This window comes from Myotis nattereri (genome assembly GCF_964212035.1).
Source record: "Myotis nattereri genome assembly, chromosome: 12".
NCBI lineage: Eukaryota > Metazoa > Chordata > Mammalia > Chiroptera > Vespertilionidae > Myotis > Myotis nattereri.
The window spans coordinates 63,907,420-63,926,514 of NC_138087.1; the positions used below are offsets into that span (position 1 = coordinate 63,907,420).

Consider the following 19,095-nt stretch of genomic DNA (forward strand, 5'->3'; position numbering starts at 1 on the left):
TATCTAACATGAGTCACATAGTAATACTATTTTGTAACCTGAATTTCTCACTTACCGAAACATCAGAGATTCTCTCTGTGTGTGTAGATGTCTATAGCTCCCACGTCAACTTTCAGAGTTGCATAGTAACCTATAACACAAATGCACCAAACTTCATTGAACCAGACTCAGACTGACAAGCATTGAAATTGTTCCCACATGTTCACTGTTGTAAAAATACCTAGCTGTAAAAGCATACTAAAAAACTGTCTTGATATTAAAGCACAAAACCCTTAAATTACTCCTGTAGGTCAGATTCCCAGAAGTAGAGTTATTGGGTGGGTGGGTCTGCAGATGTTATGACTTTGATGTCTGCAACCATGTACTCCTCAGAACAACTTAAACTCTCCCTCCTGGGGACTGATGACACTCTTTTAGTTTAGTTTATTTGCAATTTTAAAAATTGAGATGAAATTCACATACCATAAAATTCACTATTTCAAAGAGTGCAATACAATGGTATTTAGTATATTCACAACATTGTGCAACCATCATCATTGTCTAATTTCAGAACATTTTCATCACCTCCAAAAGAAACCCCACACTCATTAGCAGTCACTCCACATTCCCTTTCCTCCCAGCCCTTGGCAACTTCTGATCTACTTTCTATCTCTTGGACAACTCATAAGAATGGAATCATTTTGTGTCTGGCTTTGTTCACTTAGCATTTTTTCAAGGTTCACCCATATTGTAACATGTATGAGTACTTCATTCCTTTTTATGGTTAAATAATATTTCATTATATGGATAGACCACATTTTTTTTATCCATTCATCATTCATCATTGATAGACATTGGGTGGTTCCACTTTTTGGCCATCATGAAGAATACTGCTATGAACATCTTTTTTTTTTTAGTTCTTGATGGTAAGAAGAATTTGTGGGGGAGGCCAATTTACAGGCGGTTGGAGGTGGGGGTGTCTGGGGGTGGGGGAGGGATCAGCTCTTTGTACTTTTAGACAATGCCTACATAAGACAAAAATAGAATCCCTGAGAGCTTTTGTTATTGAGGACAATCTGGATTTGATACCAGAAACAAGGGACTGTAAGGACTATAATGTTCATATTTATTTTAGAATGTGTTTTTCTAGGCATTTATCAGTTGTTTCTGTTTCAAGTTTTTGTGGTTAGTTTATAAATAGCATCTCTTTTGTTTAGAAACGTGACTTATTGGCCTTGGGTACCATCGACCCTATTCTCATTTACACACCTCCTGCCTTTGCTTGGTAGGTTTCTCACAACCAATACCCTGCACCTGGTCTCAGTGAAATCTAAGAGCTAAGTTCCTCACTGGGGCCCCAACGGCTTAGGTCAGAATGACCTCACACTCTGGACAGAGCCCAGATAGCACTCCTCTTGTGGGCAATGCCAGGTGCTTCTGTTGCGTCTCTTCCTGCTGTGTTCATGTATACTTTGAAATATTTTATCTAATTTCCCCAATGTGATGGCATTAGAGGTAGAGCCTTTGTGAAGTACTAAGGTTTAGATAAGGTCATGGGGTCACAAGGGTATGGTCCCTGTGATGGGTTGAGCGCGCCAGGAAGAGAACTCTCACCAGGAACTGAATCTGCCAGCTCCTGACCTTGGACATCCCAGCCTCTAGAACCGTGAGGAATAAATGCCCATTGTTTAAGCCCCCAGCCTATGGCATTTTGTTATTGCAGCAAGAGCAGACTAAGACAACTGCATATTCACCCCAGACAGGCTATTTTAAGGACCAGATTTGATTACAGAAATCATTTGAGTGGATGAAAATGTAAACAAGAATGGCACAAAAGACATTTATTGGAGCTGACTGGGGTGCTCAGAACCCAGAAATGTCTACACTGTTTTTAAGGCTAAAATTTTCACACTCAGACATCGCTGTGTGAGATTGCTCAGACTGCTTACACGTGTGTCCCTAACGTTAGACTTCAGACCCAAAGAACAACCTCATCATCTTCCCCACACGTAGTTTGCCTAGTTTGTTGCACCAACACCCACCCAGTTGCCCAACCTAGAAACTGGCTCCATCCTTGGCTCCTCCCTCTGTTTGCCTATCAGTTATCAAGTCACCACTTCTTCCTCTAAATGTCTAGACTAAGACGACTTGCCTTGTCCTCATTGTCACCATCTCTCCCCAGACCTCTGCCACACCCCAACAGGTCTCCTTACCTGACTCTGGTTTGAACAATGATGTTGGAAGCCCTGGGCCGGCTTCGGGAGAAATCCTGGAACCTTTTTTGACTGGAGAGGAAACCAGAGGTTTAGGGACTAACCAGCAAAGGATACATGGGTTTTGGTCACTGGGTGGCCATAGATGAAGATGGACCTGTATAATTTGGGGATGGGACTGGGTAGGCACCTGGGGTTTCTAGAAGAGGTAAAGTTTGTGTTATTAGTCTCTGTCATGGATGAGTGCTGATCCTATTTGGAACTGTCAGATGGTGGCTTAGCCTTGCTTAAATGGCATAATTACATTTATTCCTGTGTGCTGGGTCTTGGGAAGGGTAACTCCTCATACATCAGCCCTTTAGCAGGTCTGCAGGGAGGCTACTGATGGTGCTCTAATCATATCCCCTTCTTCAGTAATGAAATTCCTAAATGTTGGTGAGGTAGAGTGTCATCCAGAATAAAGACTGTATTTCCTAAACTCCCTTGCAGCTAGGTGTACCCGCTCTGGGATTCTGACGTGATTAAGTTCTAGCTAACTGTGCAAATCTATGCAACTTTTAGGGATTATCGTTAAAGGAAAGGGGCATTCTTTCTCGCTCCTTTTTCCTCTTTCCAGCCGGAATATGGATGTGATGGGTGGAACTGGAACAGTCATTTTGAACTATGAGGTGGAAAGTGTATGTGGAGGATAGTGAAGCCACCAGATTGGAGGAACAGGGTGCCGACGACCTTGCAGTTACCTTACCAGCACTGGATTCTGGGGTTTATCTGAGAGAAAATAAACTTCTATTTTGCTCCAGCCACCTTTACTTTGGTTTTTAGATTCAGAATTCAATACCTGAACGTGGGATGCTACAAATACCATCTAAAATGTAGCACTGGCTTAGTGGAATTGGCAGGCCAGCAGATGGTAGGGACAGAATTGCATTTTTACATAATTGCTTTTTTCAACATTAGATGAAATTGTCATCTGCGGTAACTGGGAGGGTGGACACATGCTGCTGAGGCCACGACAAGAGAGAAAATGGGGGGAGGATGCAAGAAGTGTGACATGCTCCTTGTTGCTTTTCGCAGAGTCCTACACAAGTGAGAGGAACTGGGGCTAGAGCCAGCCAGACTCAGCAGAGATGGGAGGGGATCCTGCTTTGATAAGGGAGGCACTGTTTGTAGCCTGAACTCAAAATTAAGGTTCTGAAGCGTAGAAATGCCTGTTCTCCGAACTGCAGCTCTGACAGCAGTGGCCTTGAAGTGCAGCCTCGGCAGGAGGTAAGGCTGGGGCAGTGAGCCATGCCAGCGCATGCAGACCAGGTGGATCCAACGATCAGATTAAGGGCGTTGTCTCAGAGAGGGAGAAAAACCACCCCCAAAACTATGGGGTAAAGAAAGGAGGGGTGCTTTAGAGCAAACATGGTTGACAAAACGCTAGCCATTGAAACCGGTTAATGTTGCCTAAGCGCTCATTATCAGAATCTCTCTAATTTGGTATAAATGTGAAATATTCCACAATACAAAATTTAAAAATAAGACTATCTATAAACAAACAAAGGGTGTTTCTCTCCCACCCTAGGTCCCCTTTCAGGTGGCCTTGGAGGAAGAGGCATAAGCAAAGCACCGAAGGCCAGGCTAGGCCAGATCTTCAGCTCTGGGTACTTGATGAAATTCTACTGTTTCAAAGAAAACACAACCCTGGGACCTTCCAAAACTGCCCCGAGAGTAAGCAGGCTACGGAAACTGTACTGTCCTCCCACTGCAGGTCCCACCTCAGATGTGGCCATGGAGGTCAATGGACAAGGAGCTCCTCCCAGAGCCGGAAGGGCCGGCAGGAGGCTCGCCAAGGGCCTGGCGGGCCTGCCAGTTGTCTTCACTCTTCCTGTGCAGTGGCCTTTGACAGTTGCTTGGAGTGGTGTTTCCTGTTCTCCCCTCTTAGGAAGGAGGTTTCAATGGCTGTTTGCCTGCTGCTACTTCACTACTGTTTAAGGGTTATGTTGGGAGAAGATAACTTGTCTTGAGTTTATAGGTCACTAGACCACAAGAAGCACCCAGAGCTGAAGGAGACCACAAATTACCCAGTGGTGATTTTATCTTAGCTGTATGCTCTACCTGGATGGAGTTTGGGTTGTCTTACCTTGAGGCAAGGAGTGAGCTCTATGTGAGGCAAGAAAGGTGACCCAAGGGTTGAACTACAGCAGGACCCCTACTTGCCCCTCAAACACATTCTTTCCTTACTTCTCAGAACTCCTGAGTTTCAGTTTGTAGGTACATGGCTTCCTGGAGTAAGAACGACCTCTCCCAGACTCCCTTGCAGTAGGTATGACCCTGTGACCCAGTTTTGATCAATGGGAGGTACAACATCCCGATGACGCACCCTGAGGGAAGGGGTCTTGCTTTTCTCCTCCCACCTCCTTCCATCCTGCTGGCTGTGGTGAGAACGTGGCTGCAGCCACCACCATGGACCTCAGTGTAGAAACTTCACACTGGGGATGGCAGAGCAACAAGTCAGAAGGAGCCTGGGACCTGGGGATCATGGAGCCACCCTGAGAACCTTGCATGACAGAGGGTAAAGAACCTTGTACTTTGTGTAAGCTATTGTTGGCTTGAGAGCTGAACCCAATTCTGATCCAGAACTTGCCATCCACACAGGGGTAAGACTGACAGGTGTTGTGCATGGTCATACCCTGACTAGATCAAAGGTGGAGATGGATGGAGAGCATTCTCCTCAAAGATTTAGCATTTACCTGAAAGAAAGCAAACAAAATAAGAAAACACTTCCAGAAATCAAGACAATTATTAGAACAAAAATGTCCACACACAATGCTAGTGTTGCATAGCTTGAGTGTTTTTATATTAATCAAATTGTTTTCAGTAGAATCACTGGCAGAACAGGTCTGAATGAAAAACATTCCAAATTTACAGAAAAAAAAATATTGCTGATCAATTAATATCATTTTCAATAAAACCACATAACACAAATCCTTTGTTGCTCTAAACAGAATGTGAGTTATCAAGATGGCAGGCAGTCCGGCCATCAGAATCCCACGTATTTGGTTCCTCAGGCTGAGGTCAGAGTTTTTGCCATCTTTACTGAATCTCAACTCAGTGTAGGATGGCAAGGATGGCAAGAATCAGAGGGGGCAATCCTTGTCTTTGCATTCAACAGCGTCAAGGTTTGAGGGACAATCGCTTGGGGACCAGTCACAGAAATAGGATACATCTCTCTCCAGAAGCTACATGGGATTAATTTCAAATCTCTGGAATACAGACTCAGAGCATGGTAAATGTTGAAAGAACCAAAGAATTCATCCAGTCCAGGCCAAACTTCCCCTTTTCCATATGAGGAAACTGAGGCAGAGGGCAGCCTTGCCTTAGTCTAGGTCTCAATCCACGACCTGCCTCTTGAGATCCTTCCGCATTGATGCAGCCTCTTTGTTGCTTCTGGAAGATGAAGAGTCCTGCCACTTGCACTTGAATGATAACCTTCAAGCAACAAAAAATGTCAAGTAGCAACATAGCAGCACATCTGCATTAATCTAAAAGCATATTAGGTATAAATTACCGTGGTAGGAATTAAAGACCAGTACAAGTTTGGGATTCATACTCCTCCCACCACCCCATGCCACCTCCATCCAAATGGAGTTTTTTTTTTTTCTTCTGGACAGTCAAAACACTATGTGCTGGCTCTAACGGGCCACACCAGAAGGAATCTCCCATCTTGATGAAGTCAGCACATAGATGCACTTAAATTAGACCTTCTGGAGGGCATCAGAATGCAGAATGTAAATGTCTTCTTCGTTCACACCAGCCACGTTTCCCACGCAAAATATTGATCCTGATTTCTTCACTTAGAACTAAAAAAAAGGCTTCTTAAGTATAATTGCTTACGTGTGTAAGGTGGTAGAGCAGAAATCTTGAGTTACAGAATTTCATCAGTAGTATCTACAGTATTTACTTGCAATATTTTGCCCCTTCGGGTAATTCCCTTATCTTGTGCATCCCCAGTATTTTGTGGTTTTTGTTCCTGATAACATCTGCTGGGTCTGAATTAATAGCCTGCACAGGGGCAGAAAAAGGCTAGCTGCAACCTTTGGTAAGCTTCTTAGAAATTTATGTGATAACAACATTTCTGCAACCATATTGAACAATTAAAAAACAAAATACAAATCTGTAAACACATTTAGACTTCTCAAGCTTTTTGCAGACAGGATGATGCATTTTTATCAGATGACAATGATTTGCTAAATATCCTGATGGCATTTAAATTTACATCAGCTTTTCTGCCTTCCCCTCTTTTTTTGGTGCTTTGTGGACAGAATTTTTCTGAGTCCAGACTGAGTGAAGGTATGATATTCCTTTGTACTTCTGTTCTTTCCAGAAGAAAAGCAACTTTCTCTTACAGAAACCCATACGACCCTACTTCTGTTCCTTGGGATTTGGGACAAATCACTGATAAGTTAACTTTGCCACGTAATTCGTCCACAGCAGTGTCAGATTCCAGTGGATGAAAATTCATCATAAACTTACAGTCCTCAGTATGATTTCTCCTACTTATAGATGAGGAAGTAGAGACAGTGACCAGGCCTGGAGCTAGTTACCGATGAGTGGAACCAGGAACTGATTTCCCACTGCTTCACTCTCCTCTCCTGCTTCTTCCTGCTAGCCTGGCACCATGCTGACCAGGATGGGGCTCAAGTGGTCACCTGTTCCACAGTACAGGGTTACAGCACGGTATAACACCTCCCTCCCTCCCACCCCTGCCATTTAGCTGTAAAATAATGGTGGGGAAAAGATGGGAAGTATGCAAGTAAATACACTAGGTCTGGAGATAAAGGTCTTTATTCCTCTTGCAACCAGGAAACTATTCAATTGGTCTAGAGTTTTCTTAGACATCAAAATGGCTTCACTTCTGTGCACTATAATAGAAAAGCATCCTTTTTCTATAAATCCCATTAAGAAACTGCCTTAGCTTCCTCTTCTGAATACATAAAAACCGCTACTTAAACATACCACATTACATTTCCTTTGTGGTTTATTTTCCTTAAATAATAATTTGCTACAATCCTGTCAGAGACTTTTTAAAAATTGAACACAGGATTAACAAAGGCAGAATTCTTGAGGACAATCAGAATCATGGCATACTTAGAATAAATTAACATCAACTCGTGTTTATATTCAGATAGTCTGATCCTCTCCTTTGAAATGAAATGGAGACCATTGTAACCGAGGGTGAATGCACACGTTTGTTCCATACAGAGACTCATTCTTTACATAAACTCCACTGTCATTTGAATAAAGTTAGGAATCCTGAGAAACACTCAGCCATGGGTACACACGCATCGACCCACACCCACCGACAGCCATCTAGAGCTGGCTTTCCCATGGTGCAATGGCTGGAAGATCTTTCCCTCAGAAGGGCCAAAGATTCTGAATATTTAGATGATATCCCGTCTCCCCTCAGGAAAATGATAATGCTTCAAGTGTCATAGCTTGAAGTAGCAGCAATCCATGTAGTAGATTCAGTAGTTGACGATGCCAGTCTTGGGCGCCGACAGCACAGCGAGAGGCGGACAGAGGCGAGCAGCACCTGCTCCGACCACCAACACCCAGACACCAAGACAACACCCCACATCCTCACTCTCAGAGTCTCGGCTGAAAACTCACCCGAACCTACATGACTAATCCGGTTCAGGCACTGCGTGTGAACCTGAAGAAGGCCCTCGAAGGCAGGCAGAAAGCGGGGCGTTTTGGGCACGTTTCTGAGGACCGAGAAAGTCAGAGGCGCAGGAAGGGGAGGCAGGGACAAAGGAAGGGGAGGCAGGAAAGGTACTGCTCATCCGTCAGCCGGAAAGCCCCCCTCCAAACCCCCCCCCGCCCTTGGGTACATCCATCTCGGTTTCGTTAGCATCTGGCGGTGACCGCTACCTGTTCCAGCTCGGCCTGGAGGCACAGAAAGCTCGGCTCTTAGAGTCCTGCACACGTATACACACAGAGCATCCACGTGCCTCCAAATCGCTTCACTGTCTTGTTTCTGGGAGGTCACAGCGCTGCTGGCGTCCCCTCTCGAATGCCCGAGGATGGTTGACAGGATCATGGTGATGTCTGGGGAGGAAGGCGTTGGGACAGGCCCCAAACGGAGACCCCCTTTTGTGCATTTCTCTCCGGAGGAATCACGGGCCTAAATGATGCTACCGCCGCATGCGTATCTACACAGTTCCTATGTACACGATTCCTTTTTCATAGAAATTTAAAGTGCTTGGGCTCAACGCGCCCTCTCCTCTCCCACACCACGGCCTACAGATTCCTCTTGCTGCTTCCAAAGAGAAGGTCTGTCCTTATGGAGGATGCCCTTGGAAAGAGGAACGAGTGTTTCACAGTTGCCTTAGCTGGGATCCAGCATTGGGACCAAGCCTTCTTCATAAACACGAAGAATGGCTTCACACACAAACTTGTACTGGCTCTGGAAAAGAGAAGACAGCCGTCAAGCCTGCCAGCAGCCCCACAAACAGTCCCTCACACCCACACAGAGCAATGTGATCAATACCCTCTGAGCTCCAGCGCTGGCCAGGCCTGCCCTGTGCTACATGCCAGAGGAAGGGTGGAGAAGACACACCTGTGACCCCATTATTGCTGCAAGATGAAGGGCGGGGACTGTTCTCAGAGCAAAACGGGCTAAGTGTCAGGGAACCACGGCAGAGGCAGGGGGAGGAACTGGCCGTCCGGAGGAGTCAGGGAGGAGTGATGGTTGTTGCGGGGTGGCCACTCCAGTGCAGGCACCAGTGTGGGGGGTTCCGAGGAGAATGGCCCATTCTGAGAACTGCAGTCAGAGCGCGGGGTCCCGGCCCAGGACGCTGGGCATGGAAGGAGGGACCACAGTGGGCCAGGACCAGGTCATGGCAGAGGGAGGATCTGGATTTCGTTTTAAAAGAAGCGCCACTGAAAGCTGCTCTGAAGAAGATGGTTCTATTAGCAAACACCTAAGAAACGTGCATCTGAGTGACGTACAGGCTGAAAGGAAGCACCGAGACTGAGCTTCCCTGGTGGGGAAAAGCTACCCAGATGATGCCCTTTAACGATTTTCGGCCAGCAATGAGGTCTCCACACCACAGAAAGGGTCCCAAACAGCCTTAATAACCTGATTTTCCTCTCTCTTAACCAGACTGTGGGTACAAACGAATATGAAACTAGGAGCGCTCACAATGATTAGAGCAACCTTGTAAACGTTGCCCAGGAGACTGTGAGAGGATACAGAGTGGTACAACATGGCGATCCCCTCCTTCCTTTGTTAGCTCTCCCGGGGGGTTTGCCTCAGAGGCCACTCCGCCAGAAAGCCTTCCCGGACTTTCTAAAGTGTCGGCTTTTGTTCCTCTTCCACCGAGTTCTTAGATTTCCCGTGGCCACCCCCACTGCCGCTGAGATCTATAATTGACCAGTCCTACCATACATGTGACCTCGGGTCTCTCCTTTTGTGCAATGATACGATGAATGAATGACTATGGAATGGCCCCCCCTTTTGCAGATAGGGAAACTGAGTCTGGGAGCGAGGTTAAGGGATTACTCAGAGGTTGCCCAGTAGGTGGGGGGCCTGAATCATGGTCTTTCCACCCCACCGCCTTTCTTATAGCTCTGGGGAAAACCCCAGGATTTCCTCTCTTAGGAGACGAGCAGTGCCAAGTACCCAGGCGTGACAGACATGGGAGAGAGCGCACAGGAGGAGGGAGTAAGGCCATGTGGAAGGTTCCCTGAGCCCAGAGGCTCATCTTGGAACAGGTGGGGGCGGGGGAACCCTCAGGTGACCTTGCTTACTTCTCATGGACCAATGATGGGCCAGTGGGTCACCATGCAGAATGCAACTAGGGCTGCTCCCTGGCTGAGTGGTTGGCAGGAAACAAACCATGGAGGCAGCGAAAGGCAGGGGCCAGGTGCGGTGTGCCGTGGGGGAGCTCAGCCCGACAAGCTGTGATCATGGGCGAGTGACTCAGTCCCCTCAAGCCGCGGTCACCTGACCTACCATGCCCTTTGCACAGGCCTGGCCCGGGGCAAGCGCTCAGGGAGCATCAGCCACTGTTACTCTATTTATTATTGGATTTCTACTCACTGATGTCTGCACCATCATGGCGCGCTGGTCTCGCATTTTCCGGACGATATCCAGAGGGTAAACGGGCAGGTTTCTCTCGATGAGGCACATGGCTGTTTCCATGGTGACCAAGACACCGGTTCGACCTATTCCAGCACTGGGGGGGGGGGGGGGGGGGGGGGGTAGGGGAGAGGAGCAGAGACTTGGAATTTGCTCAGCCAGCATTTCTGCATAGCCCAGCTCAGCTCCTCCCCAGGTGCCACCTTTACTCAGACGGAGCCTTCCTCAACCCGGACCTTCAAGGGTACGGAACACACACTCAGGGTGCTCTCACACTGGCTGACAAAGCCTCTCTTCAGAGAGTCTGAGGCCTGGCGCTTCAGCCAAAGGAAAGACGCCCCCCCCCCCCCCCCCCCGCCTCCCCCCGCCCATCTCATTCACATCTATCCTGCAGGTCAGCTGCCTCAGGGCAGGCGGAAGAGGGAGGGACTCTCCTCTCACCTCTGCGCTGCACTCGGAGGTTGATGCTCCCTAAGGTTCCACATCTCCTGACGCCGTAAAGACATAGTCAACAGAGCTTTGTTCAAGCTCGTCTAGCCTTGTGGGATTCAGGCGGAGTTGATGTCTGCCACCCTTCTCCAGGCCTTTCCAAGGAGGGGGAAGATTAAAAAACACACACCAAACCGAACAAGCCGCAGTACCTGCAGTGAACTAAGACGGGCTCAGCGTCTACTCTCAGGGACCTCACGTAGTTTACAAATTCCAGAAAGTCCGAGGAGTCATCGGGCACGCCGTGGTCAGGCCACGCGACGTACTGGAGGTGTGTCACAGTGTGCTCTTCCCCGGTCTGAGGAGGACACAGACTGGCCTCGGTCAGTCAACCCAAAGGGTGGGCAGGAAGACCCGGCCCCTCTCCAGCCTCCAGCCCGGGTGCTGCTGTCTCCTGATGCTCTTTCCACCCATCGTGCACAGCCCTGCAGGGGCCCCTGCTGACTCCTGCCCACCCTCATCACATACTCCCACCCCCCACCCTCTAGTCTCATCTGCCCACCCCTCCTCACCTACTCCCACCCCCACCCTCTAGTCTCATCTGCCCACCCCTCCTCACCTACTCCCATCCCCATCCTCTAGTCTCATCTGCCCACCTTCCTCACCTACTCCCACCCTCCACCCTCTAGTCTCATCTGCCCACCCTCCTCACCTACTCCCACCCCCACCCTCTAGTCTCATCTGCCCACCCTCCTCACCTACTCCCACCCCCACCCTCTAGTCTCATCTGCCCACCCTCCTCACCTACTCCCACCCCCACCCTCTAGTCTCATCTGCCCACCTTCCTCACCTACTCCCACCCCCACCCTCTAGTCTCATCTGCCCACCCTCCTCACCTACTCCCACCCCCATCCTCTAGTCTCATCTGCCCACCCCTCCTCACCTACTCCCACCCCCACCCTCTAGTCTCATCTGCCCACCCTCCTCACCTACTCCCACCCCCATCCTCTAGTCTCATCTGCCCACCCCTCCTCACCTACTCCCACCCCCACCCTCTAGTCTCATCTGCCCACCCTCCTCACCTACTCCCACCCCCACCTTCTAGTCTCATCTGCCCACCCCTCCTCACCTACTCCCACCCCCATCCTCTAGTCTCATCTGCCCACCCCTCCTCACCTACTCCCACCCCCATCCTCTAGTCTCATCTGCCCACCCCTCCTCACCTACTCCTATCCCCATCCTCTAGTCTCATCTGCCCACCCTCCTCACCTACTCCCACCCCCATCCTCTAGTCTCATCTGCCCACCCCTCCTCACCTACTCCCACCCCCTACCCTCTAGTCTCATCTGCCCACCCTCCTCAACTACTCCCACCCCCCACCCTCTGGTCTTATCTGCCTACCCTCCTCACCTACTCCCACCCCCTACCCTCTAGTCTCATCTGCCCACCCTCCTCACCTACTCCCACCCCCCACCCTCTAGTCTCATCTGCCCACCCCTCCTCACCTACTTCCACCCCCATCCTCTAGTCTCATCTGCCCACCCTCCTCACCTACTCCCACCCCCCACCCTCTGGTCTCATCTGCCCACCCTCCTCACCTACTCCCATCCCCCACCCTCTGGTCTCATCTGCCCACCCTCACCTACTCCCATCCCCCACCCTCTAGTCTCATCTGCCCACCCTCCTCACCTACTCCCATCCCCCACCCTCTGGTCTCATCTGCCCACCCTCCTCACCTACTCCCATCCCCCACCCTCTGGTCTCATCTGACTACCCTCCTCCCCACCCAGGGAGTTCATTCTGCTTGTTCCTACAGCACCTGCTATTAGGGCCACACACAGTAGCTCTTTTTTTGGTAATGGGCAAAATTTATATAACATGAAGTTTACCATTTTTAGTGTACATTTCAGTGGTTTTAAGTGCATTTACAATGTTTGTACAACCATCACCATTATTTACCCATTAAACATGCCCATCCCTGGGCAACCACCGCTCTCCTTTCTGTCTCTGTGAATCTGACTCCTCCAGGTACTTCACGTAAGTGGAATCAGACAGTATTTTTCCTTTAGTGTCGGGTTATTTCACTTATAGTGCCCTCCACATTCACTCATGATGTAGCATGGGTCAGAATCTCCTTCCTTTTTCAGGCTGAATAATAGTCCATCGTACGACTATACCCCTAGTTTATCTGTTCATCCATCCATGGACATGGCTGTTTCCACCTGCTGGCTACTGTGAACAGCGCTGCGTGAGCATGAGTTCTGGCTCTTTCACTGAGATGCTTACCAGGTGAAAATGTGGAGCCGACCAAGAACAGCTCTCCCGGGACCACAGTGGCTGCTGACTTAGACCTGCCTCTAACCTGCCTGCCCGGACCACCCACCGTCAGGGCACCGCTCACCTCGGTGTTTGTGACCAGCATTTCTCGGAACACGTAAGCAATGGTGCAGTCCTCCGACTGACAGCGGATGTGGAAGCTGCCGTGTTCGGCGACTTCGGGAGGATCGGGCCAGTACTGGTGACATTTGGTCTGCAAGGGAAGCACGGGGTGTGAGTGAACCTCCACTGGGGGGTGCTGTGCATGAGCAGTTACCTGGGCAGATGGGGTGGGCATTCAACCAGAGCCCTCTCACTATACCAGGTACTCCAGACCGGAGATAAGGAGCTCAGGCGGGGCTGACCTGCTGTGTGTCTGCTTTCTATGGGGAGGGGGGTTGGGGTCGGCCTAGCAGGGGCCAGGCCACAGCTCATAAAACAGTCTGGGCTGGAAGCCAGAGGACGAGTCCAGAGACTTACCTTCTTTTCACCAGGGCCTGGAATGAACAGGAGGAGGCCTCAGACCTGGGGCCTTGACTTAGGAGTGACCTCTCCACTGCGGTCTCCTCTACCTCAGTCAATCCCACTCCAGTCCCTCAGGCCCCTTCTCTGCTCTCAACACCCCTTCTCAACCTCACCCCTGCTCCTCCACCCACCCCCACCCTCTTGAGGTAAAGGCTTCAAGGCAGAGTGCTTGAGACGGCACATCTGGGAGTCAGGACTCTGTGGGAGTTAGCCATATGACTTTGAACCTGCTACTCAACTGCTCTGATTTGCGTTTCCTTCACCCAAAAGATGGGGACGGCACCGGCTTCACAGACAGGGACAGAGGCTGGAGATAACAGTGCAGTGCCAGGCTCACTGTGTGTGGGGGTCAGGTCAATGGAGCCCCCATTACTGTTGTCACTGTGGGCCCCGCATGAACTTGATTGAGTAAGGATGGTGAGAGAGTCCACACAGTCCAGATGAAGGACATCCCTACACGTAAATGAACGTCCCTTTGCACCCGAGCAGCAGCCCCTAGGCCTGCTCAGGCTTCCACACAGGACTCACGTGGAGCGATACTCCCAGAGAGCAGACGAGGAGACCCCCGGCTCAGCGGGACTGAGGTCTTAGGGCTGCTGTGGCTTATCTGCAGGCTGGCTAACCCCATGACCCTCCCCATTTTTATTTCCCCCTCCAAACCCTGAAGCTTGTCCCACAGATATCATACTCCTGCCCTGGCTTCAAAGCAAAACTCACGGCCAAGCTGTCCCTCTCGTCATAGTTCTGTCAGTCAAATTCTGATTCACTCAAAGTTTTCCTCCAAGCATTCAGTTGCATCAAATGTAAAAATTACATCTGTTTGCAGCTGAAAGAGGGTATGCCAAGGGATGCACATAATTTGTCTGGAAACAGCTCTTCTATTCTTGTTTTCAAATGCCACAGTTTGAACTTAATGCTTTGAAATTAAAGCGTGCTGCTGGGAAGTTAGAGCTGAGAATTTACTTGTAAACCTTAAGCCTGGGTATCTGGCTAACAGCCATGGCCTGACTGCTTCGACAGGAAGGGGCTGCGGTCTGTAGAACCCGCGGCCGACACCCACCAGCCTACATCTCCTCCTCTTCTGCAAGGGGGTGGGGAGCTCTGCCCATAGGCCTTGTGGGAAGATAGCTTCTGAATTGATCAGCCCGTGCAAGGCAGAGCAGAGCCACAAACATCCCTGTCTCTAGAGACTCCCAGTGAATCTGCCCTGGACTGGCCTCTCTCTTTACCCCTTGATCTGATTGTTTGGATCTGAAAGCCCTGGGGGTGAAGTGGGAAGAGTGAGAAGTTTGTGGAAATCTCATGTTTCAATCCTGGTCAGTGAGTCCCACTAACCACCTGTGTGATCGTGACCAAATTACTCCGCTTCTTCCAGCTGCAGTTTCATCATGAATGCTGCTGCTGGGGGCAGGGGTGACGCTCACGCTCCCCGTGTTTGAACAGAGTGTGTAAGCACTAAATGGTGCCTTTTAATATATATTTTATTGATTTCAGAAAGGGAAGGAGAGAGAGAGAAACATCAATGAGAGACAGAGCCATTGATCGGCTGCCTCCTGCACGCCCCCTACTGGAGATCAAGCCTGCAACCTGGGCATGGACCCTTGACCGGAATGGAACCCAGGACCCTTCAGTCCGCAGGCTGACACTCTATCCACTGATCAAACCAGCCAGGGCAAACAATGGTGCTTTTTATGGGCATTATTTTACCTTGGTCTCAAAACAATCCCATGAGGTAGGTACTATCATTGGCTCTATTTTGCATATGAATAAACTGAAGCTCAGCGAGGGAATCAACTGGTGTCAGATGACACATATAATGGGGCATACACAGATGTAAAACAATCCCCCCCCCAAAGAAATATCCTTGATGGAAGAAGAGAGAAATGACTTTTCCATTGAAAAGCTGTACCTCTATAGCTCTATTTCCTTTATGAGGAAAGCATGAACCCGAGGGGAGCACACAAACAGAAACATTTGGGGCAGGAAAGAAAAAGGGAGAACCCAGAGATCCTGCAGGGAAGCGTTTCCCAGACCACGGGGTGAAGCAGGGCCTCAGGGGAGCCCCCTGCACTGGCAGACCTGAGGGCGGCACAGGCCTGTGGGGAGTCCCCTCTACTAAGTGCACAACCTGGAGAAAACACAGGACATGCTGAAGGTGTCACTTCCCCTGCAGTGACTGGCTCCTGACTCCAGGAAGAACCAGCTGCTGGGGGGTGGTGAGGATGCGATGAGGGCGATGAGGGTCCCCAGGATGAAGGGCTCCCATCACCTGAGAGCTTGTAACGGGAGAGGGAGGAGACACGCAGCCTGGATTTTAGAAGAACAGGTTTCTAACAATCGATAAACAAGAGGGGTGAGTTCCCAGGGCCTGAGACTGTGAAGGGAATGCTGTGACTCAGGGGAGATGGGAATCTCTCACGCAGGATCGAGCCGGAATGGGTTCAGTTAGGAAGAAAGGGCTGGGAAACAAAGAAACCCGGCTGGTCACCAACAATGGAGAGGAGGGGGATGGCATCAGGACGGAGCAGGAGGGCCAGGACCTGCGCGGCAGCCAGAGGAAGTGAGGCCTCTGGGATGGGAGAAAGGATCTTTTCCGACTTTTCAGTTGGAACAAGCAGAACAAGGGAGAGAAGGGAGTGCTATCAGGGCAGATCATCTGTCACCAGCCATTCCGGCTGGAGCTCTTTTCTCTGCAGAGAAGAATGGCCTTACAGCCAGGAAGGGGAGGCCAACATTACAGGGGAAAGAGACGGCCACCACAGGCACGCGGACGGCGCCCAGCACCCTGCATGGGCTCAGGGGTTGGCTCTGAGGGACTGCATCATGAGACCCAAGAGCGGAGCCTCCACGGACAGTTCCTGAGAAAACCTGGAGCATCTAGGCACCCAGAAGTAACAGAATAGTCCGGCGAATGGGGGGACTGGTAGATTTTGGAAAGGACAAGGCAATGAACTTGATGTCTGTCATCTATAAATACCAGAGTGGCCCCAGATCAGGGCCTGCAAAGTATGGGATGCCTGCAGGTCAATTCAGAGGAGACAGGTCTGTATTCAGCAGCATAGAACCACATGGTGGGATGGGTTTTGCTCGTGGGTGCCATGGAGAGTCTCAATTTGGGTCCAGAAGAGCTTTCACATTACCTCCCTGATACTTGAACTCTCTTTTTAGGAGGGAAGGAGGGGGAGATGCGGGTGCCCGAGGAAGCAAGCAAGCCTCAGGTTTAGAGCCTGGAAGGCAAGAGAATTTATTTAAAATTTAATAGTGTTGTTTTTGCGATCTTCGTATTTTTACACTTACCTTCTACTTATGGCAAGTGATACTGAACTTCCATTTAAGATGTATTTTGGGGGGGAAGGGGAATGCAGTTGATACATATTGTGATAAGACAGATGGTGACATATGATACTAGAACTAGGGGTGATCATGTTGTAAGGTATAAAAATGTCAAATGACTATATTGTACACCTGAAACTAATATAGCCAACATAAGAATGTTTACCAACTTTACTTAAATTAAAAATTTTTTAAAAATATGTATCTTTCAAAGGAAATTTATTAAACAAACAAAAAAAATAGGTGAGTCAATTTAAAGAAAAATAATACTACAGCAAAATAAATATACTCTAATCCTGGCAAACATTGTTAAGGTGGCACTCAAACTACTACTGATGCTAACCTTTCTGTTATACTTATTGCATACCAAGAAAGCTATCTGTTTTAAGTCATTCAATTTCCCCACAATCTCACAACATAATTGGTACCATTATTCCATCCCACAGAGGTTTTACAGCTTTCCAAAGTCACAGGTAGGTAGAGCTGAGACTTGAATTCAGGACATGTGGCCCTAAGTCTGCCTTCTTGTCCACCACACCACAGAACAGGATGGTAGCAAGTGCTCCAGAAAAACAAAACAAAAAAATGTCCCTGTAATGCCCTAGTGGGTTTGGCTCAATGGATAGAGTGTCGGCCTGCGGACTGAAGGGTCCTGGGTTCGATCCCCAATAGGGGCCGTGCAGGAGGCAGCTAATCAATGATTCTCATCATTGATATTTCTATCTCTCTCTCCCTCTTCCTTCCTCTCTAAAATCAATAAAACATATTTTAAAAAATGTTCCTGTAACTTCATCTCCTATTCAGAACAAGATTAGAAGAATCACAAAAAACAAAAACAAAACATAAGCAAAAATTAAAAATATAAAAAGCAAGACTTACAGACACGGGGATGCCACAGACCTGCTGCCTTGTGCTCGCAGCAAAGCCTCAGACAGGCCATCCCTCAGTAGAGAAGAGGGAGAAATGGCAGGGGCTGGGGGTAGAGCTGGGAGAACTAATAACTGCTCCCCAAAGAGTGCTCTCGAAGCCTCTGACATACAGGCTTCTACAGCCTCTTAAAGACCTTCACATTTATTTAAACAGTGGCTTATGTGAAGAGAAGAGGTTTGATGAAAACTGTGACAAGAAGCTGAGAGTGAGAGCCAACACAAAGAATGAGGAGAGCCCCCAGGAGCACTCTGAAGGCCAGATCTGATGGCTGAGTCCTCCCAGCAGTGATGATGATGAGGAGGATGATGGATCTCTCTCACACACACACACACACACACACACACACACACACCCCACACCAATGCCTTAACATTTGTTGGACATGTGCAACATGTAGTTCTCTAAGCTTCTTGTACATATTGTCTCCATCTTCATCTACCCTACAAGGGGAGCACCATTATCATCTCCATTTCCCACAGCTGAGGCTCAGAGAGGGTAGGCTCAAGAGGAACCTTTTTTGGACCCAGACTGTGTGGCTCCAGAGCCTCTCCAAGAGCTTGAGACAATGTCCACTGACCACACGCTTGGTGGGAGTTGGACGTGTCAGTGTTTGCACGTCTAGGATGACTTTCAGATACCGGGAAGAACACTGCATATTAAGACGGGGTCACTCACTCTGCGTCTCCAGGTGGGAAAAGCAGGTGGGTAACGGTTCGAAGCAGCATGGATTTCAGCTCTTTGTGAGGAGGGATTTTTCAGCTCTTTGTGAGGAGGGATTTTTAAAATATCAGAGCTGAACACCCACAGATGGACCCTGGAGGGTCTTAGCAGAGGTGGGGAGCGCTCTGCCTGGGACACCACATGTAACAGCCATTTGCGATCTATGGGGTGCTTTCAGTCAGTAGAAATCCTTATTTTGCTGTTTCAGGTGAGAGGGTGGACTGGTCTCCTCAAACATACTACCCATCCCAATCCTGTGCTCTGGCTCTCAGCGTGGACCAGTCTGGCATTCTGAACTACGTAGCGAGGAAAGGCCTGGGAGGAAGTGGCACAGATCCATTCAAAGCAGGTGGCTCAAAATTAATTTAGATTTGATTCTGGAATGTGCTTCTGAATAAACGTTTCATAATGAAGCTATCCAGATGTAGGCACAAGTTCGAGCATTCACGATACAGTATCCCTTGCATGCTGATTTCTGTTATATAATCAGAGATCTGTTCCCGAGGAAAACGTACATCCTGG

General features: G+C 49.0%; 1 protein-coding gene across 1 annotated transcript in view; it reads right to left on the minus strand.

The window, feature by feature from the left end:
• Positions 1-7,005: 7,005 nt before the first annotated feature.
• Positions 7,006-19,095, minus strand: part of PTPN3 (protein tyrosine phosphatase non-receptor type 3) — a 99,354-nt gene continuing 87,264 nt past the window's right edge. Inside the window, exons 23-26 of the mRNA XM_081103443.1 lie at positions 13,151-13,279; positions 10,962-11,107; positions 10,282-10,417; positions 7,006-8,643 (exon numbers count right to left, since the gene is read on the minus strand). Coding sequence (XP_080959569.1) covers positions 8,566-8,643; positions 10,282-10,417; positions 10,962-11,107; positions 13,151-13,279 — 489 coding nt within the window. The 3' untranslated portion in view covers positions 7,006-8,565. The remainder of the gene's footprint in view (positions 8,644-10,281; positions 10,418-10,961; positions 11,108-13,150; positions 13,280-19,095) is intronic.